Source organism: Formica exsecta, unplaced genomic scaffold, assembly GCF_003651465.1.
Source record: "Formica exsecta isolate Colony F162 unplaced genomic scaffold, ASM365146v1 scaffold56, whole genome shotgun sequence".
In the NCBI taxonomy this organism is placed as follows: domain Eukaryota; kingdom Metazoa; phylum Arthropoda; class Insecta; order Hymenoptera; family Formicidae; genus Formica; species Formica exsecta.
In genome coordinates, this window is record NW_021852847.1 from 102,069 (window position 1) to 117,228 (window position 15,160).

Sequence of the window (15,160 nt, forward strand, 5' to 3'; positions counted from 1 at the left end):
AAACGGGAATCAAATTTTGAAAGGGCTTGCTTCAGAGGACTAGGTTTGTTGAATCATTTGTAACGTTTCTGTTGGAGACTTCACTAAGTTAACGCAGAATTTAATGTTGGCGCGTTGTCAAGTGTTCTTTCCATTACACTGATACTTAAACAAAATTTTGTAATACAACTTTGCGTGACCATATCTCATTAACTATTGAATCAAATAATTTAAAACTTGCACCACGTGTTGTGTATTGAATTGTGAATAACCCCTAAAGTGGCAGCACAAACGGATCAAACGTTCGGAAATGCGAAGCGAGTCTCGAAACTTAACAGTTCGACAGTATATACATATATGATAGTTTTTACACGTATAATATAACTATATGATATATATATATGTACACTTAGAGTAAATGTACTTATATAAATACTTATATATCTTTTAAAAATAAAATTGATTAGATAAATCAAAGATTATAACACTATAGAACACTCAAATGTTTATAATTGCAATGTAAACATGTTTTTAAGTTTTGACATCCGCCATATTGAGTCCACCATTTTGAATTTGACAATTTTGACATTGGATTCATATTCAGCGATCTAAAAAACTCTTAAGTTTAAATATAATTGAAAGCTATTTGGTAAATCGTCAATGACCTAAGTCACAGCTAACTTCTGCAATACACCCCGTATTTAACCATGGATATCTTATTAACCATAACCGACACCAAAAATTCCTTTTGAGGGTTGAAAGTCCTAACAACATACTTTATTTTGATTGTAATAAAACTTCTCTAGCATATTGTAGCTATTATATGACAAAGTTCGTGAAAATAGCCCTTTTTCGCAACTTTAACTGCAAATTTTTCAAAATTCTGACGTGATGGAGCTATTTCGATACCGGATTCGTGTTCAGCGTCTAAAAACCTATAAGAAACGACTAGTTCCGTTTCGGTGTTTTTTTTTTGTTGAACTGTGTTATTTTTACGGATATACATTTTTGATTCGTTCTTTCTAAAAACATTGGACAATTCTACATTGTACATTAACTCTATAATTTGAATAATTTTGTATAATCTAATATTAAACTTGCATTCTTTAAATTTTTTTATCCTATAATTTATGTTATGTATGTGTATAAAAATTATCAAATAAACTTCATTTTTGCAAGAGAAGTATATACTCACTTTTAACTCTCACTGTATACATATATATGTGTATGTATTTGTGTTTTAAAAATTAGGAGATAAAGACACATGTATAGAAAATAAAGGAAAAAATTCTGAAAATATACTATCAGTATACTCGTATAAATAATCGTACAACAATGTACGTAAAAGCAAGGTTAATTTAGAAATGTTAAAGTCCACACAAATCCATTATCCTATGATAAGTTATAGTAAATAAAATAATATGCCGCTTTATTTCCAGCAGCAATGCATAATGGCATACAATAACTATATTTTGAAAAATTTTAGAATGCAAAATGTTCTATAAAACATTTTATAGCGTTTATCGTATATTCCATATCAACATTGCAATTTTTAAAAAATAAAGTCACAAACATCTCAATTAAATACATATCTACATTAGATAAATTAGATTTCCAATTTTATTTCTATTTTATTTTATTCTATTTTTTGTACATGTAAATTTGACGATTTAATCATTTATAGTTCTTATAAAAGAGGAGGGATTCACTAGAATATGTTTATAGATTTGTTCTTTTTAGATGAACTAAAACTGAAATTATATATGTATGTAAGTTGGAGAGAAAAAGAGAGGAAAAATCGAAAAGTACAAGAAGTTCAATTCTAAACAAAAGAAACCATATAAACGGTACATGGTGTGCTGTATTATAATATATTTATATGCTTTATATTATAATAAAGCTTTATTTTTATATTATAATATATTTATATATTTATACACACAGAAAAATACATACTATATACAAGTAAATATTACTTGTTTCAAGTATTTCATAAGTTCATATATCCGCAAATCTATCATAAGTTTATCATAAGCATCAAATTTATTCAAAATATATTCTGAATCCTAATAAATTTAATACTTCAATCAAGAATATTAAATTATATAATTGAAAGAAATACATTAAATTTTTCTGATCTAATAAATTTTCTTACATTAAATTAACCATATCTGACTTTTCTTCGATAAAATTTTATAATATTCTTCAAAAGAAAATATTTACTTTTTTTGAGTACATGATAATGAGTATTTCTAAAATTTGTGACAAGTCTATTTTAAGACTACTATTAAGAAAACATTCTTTGTTAAAGATAACTGTTACTTAAAAGAAGTAAAGTAAACTGAGTAATCATTTTACTTAGCAATAGAATAATATTTTTCTGTGTGTATGCTTCATTTATTACGCATTTATTAAGATAGCGACTGCACTTAATGCACACGATAATTATGTTTAATATCCAATCGAATTGTTTTGCTTACTTGCTGAAGAGTCTAAGAACGACGCAAATGATGATAAACATCAGTGCCATGCCAACGAGAACGCCGATCATCGCCGGATCAATGTATCGAATGCTGGTTGGTTCTTTAACTTCGGCTGAAAATAAAGTGGTTTATTTGCATGAAAAAGACTAGAAGTTTGTAAATTAAAATTTATGTGCATATGCGTGTGTATCCTAAGAGGATTAAAAGCTAAATCGGTAGTATCTCTGTTATTATTGTTATGATAAAACAAGAAACAATCATTAAATTAAAAAAAATGCATTAAATATAAGTATAAAGTACAAATCAGCAATTAATTCGATTGGAATAATTAAAAAAATGGTTAGCAATTCTTAATTATTTATACATATATATATACATACATACACAAAGGATATTTATTGTAATAGTATTCACAACTTTTTAGGCATTTGCGATAAACATTTGTGATAAGTGATAAACATATTGGTGATTAAAAAATATTATACAGGGTGCCCGACAAATAAGTGACCAAACGAAAGGTGGAGGTAGATTGGGTCAAACTGAGTCGAAAAGTCCGGAACTACTTTTTTTTTTATAACGCTTACTAAACTATTTTTTTTATAACGCTTAATAAAGAAATTATTATTGAGTAAATTCTGGCCAATCAGCGCCAACCTTTAGCCAGGCGCACGTCGGAGAGCCGCGCGCCGTGAAGTGTGCGCTGCCGCAACTACCAGGCGCGCGGCTCACCGACATGCGCCCGGCTAAAGGTCGGCGCTGATTGGCCAGACTTTACTCAATAATAATTCCTTTATTAAGCGTTATAAAAAAAATAGTTTAGAACTTTTCGACTCAGTTTGGCCCAATCTACCTCCACCTTTCGTTTGGTCACTTATTTGTCGGTTACAAGATATTATATATTTTATGTTATATATGTAGGGTAAAACCGGGTAGGCTTCCGGGGGGGTCGGTTGGTTCTGCCGAGGATCTCTTTCACAGGGACTTCACCGGTCAAGAACAACTGGACATATGGAGGAATTTTGAGGCTATGGAGGCCCGACTGGAGACCCGGATACGGGAGACACTCTCCCCACTCCTGGATTCCAGCAAGAAGAGGAAGAAGCCGAAACGGAAGTCTCCCCCAGTTTTGACTCCGTCGGCGAGATTCCAGGAACTGGCGGTGGATCATTATATCCGCCAGTCCAAGAGAAGGATGGGCCTGCGGGGCCCAGCTTTAAAGATTGCCCCCAGAGACCCTGAGGCTCCGGCCGCTGGGGCCAAAGCAGAGAGGGGTAAGATTGCGGTCCCCCCTCCTCTCGAGGCCCCAACCGGGGAGCACCAGCAGGCCGAACCCTCCTGCCCCGCTGCGGCGGGGGAGACCTGAGCTACGGTTGTTGGGAAGAAGCGCCGAGCTGCATGCGCGCTGCCAGCACCGGACTCCACACCGGAGACGGGGAAGGAGACACAGGGATGAAAACCGCGCCTGAAAAGGTGCGGAAACTGAAGAAGAAGAGGACAGCGCGCAAGAAGAGGAAGAAGAAACCGGCTCCCCGTGTTCCTGGGACGGCGGCAGTAATGTTGTCTGGGGGCTGGTATATCGCATCGGGAGGCCATAAAGGAGGGACATCAAGGAATGGACCTAGCAACCCTCAAGATAGGTGAGTCTCGTATAAGGGTGGCCCGAGGGGGTGGCCGCCCTGATTGAGATCTCTGGCAAGGACAGGGTACAGAAGGCTGACCAATTGGCCGGCCTTCTTTCGGGAGTCCTCAAGGACAAAGGGGTTAAAGTCACGCGTCCCGCGAGATGTGCGGAATTACGTCTGCGCGGTATCGATGGGTCAATCGCTCCAGGGGAGGTAGTGGCGGCCTTAGCCGCATTGGGCGGATACCCCGGGGGGGGGGGACATCCGGATCGGAGAGATCTGGAGGTCCCCCTCGGGGATGGGGGCCTGTTGGGTTAGGTGTCCCGTCGGGATAGCCAGAAAGGCCACCATCGCCGGGAAGATTAGAGTGGGTTGGACTATGGTGGGAGTGGACTTACTCAAAGCCCGCTCCACCCAGTGCTACCGATGCCTTGAATTTGGCCACCTGAGGCAGGGGTGCACTGAAGGAAGACCGATCTGCCCTCTGCTATAGATGCGGAGGACTAGGTCATATAGCGGCCCGCTGCACGGCCGAGCCCCGGTGTCCCGTTTGTGCGGACACCGGGCGCTCGGCCGGGCATCGGATCGGGAGCAAGGGATGCTCTCCTCCTCCTTCGAAGAGAAGGGGGAGAAGAGCCGACAAAGAGAAACCGGAAGGTCAGCCCACAGGGGCGATCATTCGGGAAAAAGGGGGGCAACTCCTGCGGACAACGTGGGAGCTGACAGGGGTGGGGAGGAGGGGATGGAGGTAGCCTAGGCTTCTCCGTTCCCTCCTCTCTATCCAGGGTAGGTGACGGGCCCCACTAAGGGGCAACGGGTAGGGTGCGGCAACGCACATTGTGACTGACGGACTCATGGTTGTAATGTGCAAACATATCCCATGAGTTCGTCGATAGGTCCTGCAGGCTGTAAAGACTGCATGAAGAGGGGTGTTTTTAGTCCGTGAGGGTCGGACATAACCCGGGGCCGTCCCCGGTATATCCATAATGGATTTTCACCTCCCGCACCAGTAAAAAAAAAACCGGGTAGGCGGGTCAAACCGGGTACTCCTGTTTTTTCGTAATTAATGCTGCTATCTATGACTAACTTGTGTTATTAGTTGTAGATTGGCGCCATCATTATTTTAAAACAAACCGTGCCTCTATGCACACAATATTTTTTTTTAAATAGAAGTTCAAAGTTTTTAGCTCAAAAAGATCGATATCGAGGCAAGAATCGAGTTGTCGTGCACTTTTTCTATATAAAGCATCTGTTTTGGTAAGTGCAGCATTGCATTCTGTACATATTAGAAAATATATCATATTAGTTTTGATCGGCACTTTGTACGTCGGAATATACAACCGCTGTATTTGTTACTTTTCTTGTGTTGGGGCAAAACCGGGTACTTACATATCTCATATAATGAAAAGAGGAAGAACTGTTATCCTGACTTTGTGTCCTTACAAAAAGCAGTTGGAAACGAAAACTAACGCTCAGAAAAAGAAACCACTAAAAAAGCTTTTTGAGACCCCTAAAGTTAAAAAGTTAAATAAGGAAGTCCTCCAGCAATGTCGAATAAGAGGATATCTTTATTTGTGATTTGTAATTACACAATGTTTTGCATATTTTCAAATGGATACCCGGTTTGACTCTACCGGTAGGACAAAACCGGGTACTTTGACTTCTCCACAAAATCTTATTATTCTTGATAACCAAAATTTTTTTTTCAGCGACTACGCTTATTTTCTCATAGTTTAAGGTTCACTAAAGACTACTAACGGTCGGCAAAATTTTTTTTACTCTCAGATTTTTTGTAGGAAGACAAATCCAAGAAGGTACCCGGTTTTACCCTACTTTCCCCTATATACACAAAATATCAAAATAAATTATATTATTTTTTTAATAATTCTCATATAATATTGGACATACGATGAATATACATCTTATTTCCATGACATGAAAATAATATTTTGCATGTAAAATGTTCATACATCTCATATACATGATTTGGATGCACATTACAATATATATGTCCTAGCAATACATATATCCAGAAGAAATCCGAGGACATCCCGAGAACATCCAGAGGGTATCCAGAGGATGTAAAACATGTATAATATATATATTTATTGATGAATTTTATATGTACATATAGTACATATATATAAATTGTATGTGAAATGTAAATACATAATTTGTATGATATATACTTTGTTGTACGTGATATGTATATACATTGCTGTACATCATATACAGGGTGTCCCGCAACGTGATGTCCACACTGAAACTGTGTATTCTTTGTGTCATTCTAAATCAAAAAGTCTTAATACACATATGCCCTAAAGTCGCTTGTTTCGAAGTAATAGCGAAAAAATGCAAAAGTAGTTATTTCTCACACTAATGCGAAAAATCACCTTTATGACTTATCTTACCGCACTAGTAGTGCGGAAATAACAGGCATTACAAAAAATATTGTATGTATGGCATGTGCGGAAGAACTACGTTGCGCATGAAGTTGCCGCATGAGCTGAAGCGAATGCGGCAACTTCAGACATAACTCATTGTTTTCCACACTTGCCACACAAGATAATATTAATAAATTGACTGTCGTTTTAAGTGAAAACATCGCATAAACATAGCTTAGAAATTTCTCTTACCTACCAATCATGAGTACATTTTCCAATGAAGAATATGCCGATATTCATTTTATTTATGGTTTCTGTAATGGTAACGCACGTGCAGCAGTAACAGAATATCACCGACGGTTTCCTAATCGCAGAGTACCAGATCGAAGAGTTTTTAGCAATGTCCACCGAAGCATTAAATTTACTGGTAAGGTCCCAAATAAAAATCTTGAGAGACCATTAAGGCGACATCGTCAAGTCGAGGATGCGATACTAGCAACGGTGGACAGAACTCCTACTATTAGTATCAGAAGACTTTCGGCGCAAACTAACGTCTCTAAAACGACAATTTGGAAAATACTGCGTGATTATGATTTATACCCATTTCATTTTATGAATGTTCAAGCTCTTCAACCAAATGATTATCCTGCACGTGTCAATTTTTGTCACTGGCTTTTAAGAAATCGGCAAATACATACAAAAATTTTATTTACCGACGAAGCTTTACCGACGGCATTACAAATAATAGAAACTCACACGTTTGGTCACCACGAGAAGAAAATCCTCATGCTATTACTAAAACACAATTTCAAAATCGATTTTCAGTGAATATCTGGTGCGGTATAATCGGTAATCGTCTAATAGGGCCCATCATTATTGAAGATCATTTAAATGATTATGCAATCTCTAAATACATAAATTGCACGTATATAATTTGTATATACTTTGTTGTACGTAATATGTATATGCATTGCTATACATCATATATACATACATTATGCAATCTTTAAATACATACATTGCACATACATAATATGTATATATTTTGTTATACATAACATTTCTGTCTCTCATATCCACATGATTAAAAATTTGAATTTCACGAATTAAAATTATTTAAATTTAATTATTTTATTATTTATTTAATTGCATTATTAAAAATATATTGCATCCTAATGTTGCTACAACGTTTTCTTGCATCTTTTTAAAGGCAGACATCTTAATGTTGCCGCAATCTTATAGCAATAGTTCGCAACAAATTTACAATCATTCAATGAAATTATTCTGCGATATATCTGCGATCTTTCTGTGCTATATGAGGATGTACATGATATGTACATATATGGTATATACATATAAAGAGAATGTATATACAGAATATACAGGGTGTCCTAAAATTACCGGACTTCCTCTTAATGGCAGATTCCTTAGAACATTTCAAGACGAAAATCCTAATACAAAAATGTCGAGGCTATAATAGTTCTTAAACGGGAAGCGATTATATTTTACGAATGACAGGGCTGAGATTTCGCGCGCTCAGGCACGGCAAAATAACAAGTGAAAAAAGTGCTCTATGAATGAAGCGCTCTTTTTCTCATTTGTTATTTCGCCGTACCTGAACGTGCGAAATCTCAGTCCTGTCATTCGTAAAATATAATCGCTTCCCGTTTAAAAATTTTCAACATCTTTTTTATTAGTAATTAAAAAAAAATAAATTTGTGATTTCTAAATCTTTTTCCCTTTTATTTAATCTTTAGAAAATAAACACAAAATAGAAATATATTTATTTTTAACAAAATTAGTTGAGTTAAGAGTAAGTACACATACTTATATTCTTCGATCATTTATGTTGGTGTATTTAATGTATACTAATGGCAGCAAACTGCAACGTTACTTCATATTTTTTCTTATTTTTATCTTTTATGTAAAAAAGATATCTTTGCTATCTCTGAAAGACATTGAAATAAAACAAGCCAGAGTTTTATTAATCTTATACTTTTGGTTCCTGCCGAGCCATGTTAGAATATGTGGGCATTATGACAGGATTTTAATTAAAGTTATTGTATTCTGTTTCTTAAAAATTCTATTCCTTACCGACGCAAATTATACCGTCAGGTTGTATCATCGGAATCTTCTCGAAAAGGCAGATGCATCGACCATCGCGGCATTCCGTTTCGCTTACTCGTGCTTCGCATTGCTCGTGAAAGAAACAGGACTCGTTCACGTTTGCCGCTAAAAAGATTTTTAATATGTTTGTTACCGAAATACAGTTGTGGAATATAAATTAAACTACTTTATAAAACTAGATTATTTTATGTTATGTAAATGTTAAATGTTTCATATAAAAAAAAACACATACACACGCGCGCACACACACACACACACACACACGCACGCACGCACGCAGGCACGCACACACACGCACACACGAAATATTCATTATGCAGAATTTTGCACTCCGTTTATTTTTGATCGACTAATTTTTGAAGAGTTCGAACAATCAATCGCTTTATCCTCTTCATAAGGATAGCTAAAAATCTTAATAATACGAAGGAGATAAAAGACAATCAAGAGCCAGCGCGGTAATTTGTGTGCACATGTTTTATTACAATCAAATTAGATTGATATTTTGACTACGTGATAGACAAAATCACAAAAAGCGTACGTTTCGTTTCCTTTTTTTGGACCATCCTCAGCGCAATTACAAAGTATATGGAATATATTATATCAAAAATGTGACAGTAACAATACGCAGAACAAGAGTGAGTCATCCACGTTGTTAGAATGGTAAATGTGTGTGTTATGTAATATAATTTCGAGACAGAAAGAGACTGTCCGATTCCATATACTTTGTAATTATGCTGAGGATGGTCCAAAAAAGGGACCGAAACGCTTTTTCTGATTTCGTCTATTACGTAATCAAAATATCAATGTAATTTGATTGTAATAAAACATGTGCGCACAAATTACCGCGCTGGCTCTTAATTGTCTTTTATCTCCTTCTTATGATATATTCATTGGAGCCTTTATTAGTTAATTAAAAATTTTAAATAGCACAATAAGGCAATATTATATTAATACATTTAAAGTTAATAAAAATGGAAAAGACTAAATATTAAAATATAAATAACCAATAAAATGAGCAATAAGAGCCAAGTCCTAGATAAAAGACGCAAAAATGTTTTTTACAAAACTTTTTAATGATTATGATTGTATAGTAAAGGTCCAGAAAAAGGGCAACCCCACCAATGACCTTGATCTTGACATATGTTGTCAAGATCAATGTCCTGAGTAACCTTCAGAATGTTTCAGCCGGCGGTCGTTGTTCCTTAAAAAGTTATGTATGAAATAAGTTCAATGGTTTTCCATGAATTTACACTTATGCGAAGCAAGGTTTCACATGGGTTTACAACTTTCTACGCGAAGCAAGATTCAATCCAAACCTGTGTGTCTAGTTTTTTGGTAGTGGAGCCCCCTCGCAGGGAGGGCGAAACCCACTGCATCCATGCATACACTTTTCCATCCATACAATTGTAGAGTGGACCTTGCTTTGCGTTGTAAAGTATATGCATGGACACAGTAGGTTTCGCCGCCCCCCTGCGGGGGGCTCCATTTCCGGAAGATATAACCTAACCCAAACCAATTGTTGTGTGGGTAGGCCATACAGTGGAATCCACTGTGTCACAGTCAAATAGGTAGTATGCTTTGCTTTAACAGGGTGGGGATGCACGAGGAGAAATGGAGTCTCTCCCCCGACCAGGCATTTACATAAATATGCAAATATGCAAATAATATGGTATTTATACTAGGTAAAGTTTGAAGTATGCAGTTAAACACATGTTTATATTGTTAACTTAATTTGTTGATAACTTTTTAAGGAACAACAACCGCCGGCTAAAACATTCCGAAGGTTACTCAGAACATTGACCTTGACAACATATTTCAAGGTCAAGGTCATTGGTGAGGTTGCCCTTTTTCTAGACCTTTACCAATTTTATTTAAAGATTCTGGTTCCATTTTTTATTTAAATATCTCGGGTCATCCTCAATAAATTTAAAAAATTTAAGGAATGTAGATGTGTATTGTGCAATCAACGAAGCAATTCATTCCAGAGTCCATCGTGAAACTTCAATATGAAGAGCTTTTTCTATCGGCTCAAAAAGGTAATTTTTTAAACGATTATAATTAATAACAAAACAGAAAGGCTCTGATACGAAAATCAAGAGACATGGTAGCGTCTCGCGCCAAGTCACGCGAAGTAAAGATCGCGCGCAGCAACAGCAAGGCACCCCGGGTATCTATATGCAAGTCGGATAGTTGAGAGTATTTTAGATTATTAGATCTGAATAACGGCTGAACCGATCGAATTCTTGATAGGCTTAATCGATAGCTTGGGTTTGATTTATATCAGGAAAGTGTCTTTATTTTCGCTCTACATGTTCTATAAAGCAGAGATATTACGAAGCAAAGTCGAAATGTGGAAAATTTCATTTAAGAAACATCACCGTCATCATCATCACCGTCATCATCATCACCGTCGCCGTCATTATCCTCTTTACCGCTATATATGTACACAACACATGCAATAGAATATAGTGGTACTATGCTACGTATATATACACGTACACGACACACATGCAACAATGGCAATGTATTTGGATCAATTGTAGTTGGATCAGGTATATCTCATTCATATTAGAGAAAAATAAAACATTACAAAAGTAATTTATGCTATGTGTAAAAACAGAACAAAACATCGCAATACATATGTTTATAAGAAAGAGATGTGTGTATTCTATAATATGTTTACTATAACGTTTTTTGCTGCCAATTTGCCATCAGATTGCGCACTCCAGATCTTGCTCAGTTTTTGCTGACAACCTGATGTCAGTCATGTGAGCAAACTTTGCTCGGTTTCTGCCGCCAATTTGCTGTCTAGTTATGTTAGCAAGCTTTGCTTGGTTCTTGCCGGCAATCTGCCAGCTTAATCGGTAACAACAACTCTTGTACCAAATTTGTAGCCTTTTTGCTGACAATAATTTGTACCAAGTACTTGGCAATATCTGTTAGAACAGACGTGGCTGACTGGGCAGACATACACACACAAGAATCTAGTATATTTGAATGTATTTGTCAAAGAAGTGTTATCATATAATTATTCGTCATGCATCATATATAACTACAGATAAGTATAAATAACATTGGTAAAACGCAGTCTGTGTAAAGGTTAATGCATGTCTTATGAATAATTTATAAATATACATTTATTTTTCAGTGGAACTAGAAGAATTTTTCAAGCTGTTGATAAAATTTTTAAAAAGCCTGTGGCATTATGTTTATTGCAAATCAACATATTGTAGTCAATTCTTGTTTCAATGCTAATGCATTGCTTGAAATAGATGAAGCACGTTTCAGTATCGTTAATGAATATAATAGATCTGTTACATTATATTTTTCCATCTGTCGGAATGCTATTTGGTATATCTATTTGACAGCTGAAATTTATTATTAAAACTGATATTATTGATCATTTTGTTCTTTTTAGCATCGAGACAAGGATTGGTTACAATATGTTGGTTTGCAATAAACATGTTGCCGTAGGCTTTGTCAAAATCTTAACAGCTTGAAAAGTTTTTCTAGTTCCATTGAAAAATAAATGTATTTATAAATTTACTATAAAAATTTATAAATTATTAAAAAAAGGTAGATAGAAATAGAAATAAAATATAAATAGAAATTTATAAGACTTATACACATTAATCTTACAGACTGTGTTTCACCAATGTTACTTATACCTGTAACTATATAATGTAAGCATATAATGCATGACAAATAACTATATGATGACAATCCTTTGACAAATGCATTTGAATACACTGAATTTTTTTTTACATCTTTCGCTTTTGATATACAGAGTGTCCCATTTTAAAAGTTCCACCCTCATAACTTTTCAGGATCAACGTTTGAAGGAAAACGACTTGGATAAAAGTTGTAGGGAACAAAAGGGGCTATCTAATAATGACCTTGAATTTGACATTAAAGGTCATTTTCAAGGTCATTTGAAGGTCAACTTCCGTTTTTTAAACCGGAACCTCTATTTTTTATTGCATATTCTTGTAGCTTATTTCGAGAGCTTTTCAAAACACTATAATAAAGTATTTTTTTCATTAAAGAGGTTCCCGTTTAAAAAACGGAAGTTGACCTTCAAATGACCTTGAAAATGACCTTTAATGTCAAATCCAAGGTCATTATTAGATAGCCCCCTTTGTTCCCTACAACTTTTATCCGAGTCGTTTTCCTTCAAACGTTGATCCTAAAATGTTATGAGGGTGGAACTTTTAAAATGGGACACCCTGTATAATCAAAATACAAGACGGATTAGTCAGACAATTTATAAAATAACACAAACGTATAGTAATATACCTTAATTTTAATTATAGTAATTTTTTTTAAAGAAATGTACAAGTAGATATTGTATCAATCAAAGAAATAAAAGGGTTGCTTTTTATAATTCAGGAATATAATAGATATATTTATTTTATCTGACTGCTCGTAAGCATGTGTATAGTAGGAAAACATGTATATAACACATAAAAAAATAATATAACTGCTAAAAAATTATCTTTTTTAAAAAAATGTGAAGAAAAGCGCCAAGTGCACGCGCACAAGCGCTTTTTACTATAAAAAAAAACTCTTATACAAAATAGTGTTATTTCAATGTGTTGTAAAAAATTCTTATAGAAAATAGTGTTATTTTAATACAAAAACACTGTCATAATTAAACTAAAAAACTGTTTTACATAATAGCTGTTTTAATTTTTTACAAAAATAGTGAGATATATGATAAAAATAATGCGTCAGCTAATAAAAATTTATGTTACAAAATTTATTTAGTATTATTTTTAATATTAAAAATTGTATCTCATAAATTGCAATGTGATTAAAATAGTGAAACATATTTAAGTAAAAAAACTTTTTTATTAAAAAAACAAATTTAAGTATAAAGTAACTTTTTAATTAGAGAAAAACTTGGCGCTGCAAAAATTCAAAATGTAAATAATACGAGTAATATTAATAATACGATTAGTTAATTAGATTAGCATATGTTCAGTTTAGCAGCGTCAAGTTTTTCTCTAATTAAAAAGTTATCTTATACTTACATTTGTTTTTTTAATAAAAAATTTTTGTCTCTTAAATATGTTCAACTATTTTAATCACATTACAATTTATCATACAATTTTTAATATAACAATACGAGGATAAGAACTGGGCTGACAAGAGCCAAATGCAGTGAATCGACGCACCAAAATTTGATCAGAAATCTTTTTTAATGATCTTAAATGTTTCGATCCTTCGTTTGGACTATCTTCAGCAAAATCACTGACAAAAATTCGTGTGTTCTGACATTCGATCTCAACCTTCGTCCCGCAATGAGTTTTCTATCGGTTCCAATCGTTAAGAAATGGCATAATGTCCATGAAATAAAACATTATAAAGCAAATTAGTTCAAAACAACACGAATAAACGAGATCGTGCAACCGCAAACATCCAAGTCAGAGATATTATTTTAATGCAAAAACATTGTCATATTCAAACTAAGAAACTGTTTTACAAAATAGTTGTTTTAATTTTCTACAAAATTAGTGATATAAAGATATTGCGCTAATTAATAAACATTTATGTTACAAAATTCATTTATTATTATTTCTAATATTAAAAATTGCAATATGATCAAAATAGTGGAATATATTTAAGCGAAAAAAAATTTTAATTAAAATGAGTTATGAGTTATAATATATAAATTATAATATAAATTATGATGTGTGTATTCTACATATCCACGAGACAGATTAGTCGGGTGTACATAGCACAAGCGATTAGAGTAAAAATGATGTGTATTCTACATATCTATGAGACAGATTAAGCAAATCAAGTATTTTTATAAAAGTGACAAATGTTACGTTCTTTTTAAAAAAAAAAGAATATTACTATACGCTTGTGCTATGACAGCTGACGAGCGGAGCACGAGGCATGCTCCGGTCAGGGACACCACACTCCTCCCTAATCAACGACCTAATTAATTAATATATATTGAGCGCGAGATGCACCGACGCTAGCTCAGTAATATAGCTCATTAACATCGCTCGCTACTCGCTCGCTCATATCAACTATATCGATATACCGTACGTAACGCGCCCGACTATTATAATCGCGATTAAGTGAAAGTGTACTCCCGTTTGTACTCCCGTTCGGGAGTGTCTTATTTCGAGCGTGGATCCTAATCCTTTGGGCGTATAAATCCCTAAAGACCTCTTCCTTAGCGGCTAGAGGCACAACAAAACCAACATATTGTAATCAATCCTTGTCTCGATGCTAAATAGAACAAAATTATCGATAATGTCAGTTTTAATACTAAATTTCATTTGCCAAATATATATACCAAATAGCATTCTGACAGATGGAAAAATACTATGTAACAGATTATATTCATTATATTCATTAACGATACTAAAACATGCTTCATCTAACTCAAGCGATGCATCGAAACAAGAATTGATTACAATATGTTGGTTTGCAATAAACATGTTGCCACAGGCTTTGTCAAAATCTTATCAACAGCTTGGAAAATTCTTCTGGTTCCACTGAAAAATAAATGTATATTTATAAATTATTTTAAAAAATAAATAGAAAT

At 34.5% G+C, this 15,160-nt stretch overlaps 1 protein-coding gene across 2 annotated transcripts in view; it reads right to left on the reverse strand.

The window, feature by feature from the left end:
- LOC115242063 overlaps positions 1-15,160 on the reverse strand; it is a 74,244-nt gene that overhangs the window by 35,114 nt on the left and 23,970 nt on the right. For both annotated transcript variants that reach the window (XM_029818094.1, XM_029818095.1), the window contains exons 3-4: positions 8,563-8,700; positions 2,460-2,574 (exon numbers count right to left, since the gene is read on the reverse strand). In XM_029818094.1, the coding sequence (XP_029673954.1) occupies positions 2,460-2,574; positions 8,563-8,700 (253 nt within the window). The remainder of the gene's footprint in view (positions 1-2,459; positions 2,575-8,562; positions 8,701-15,160) is intronic.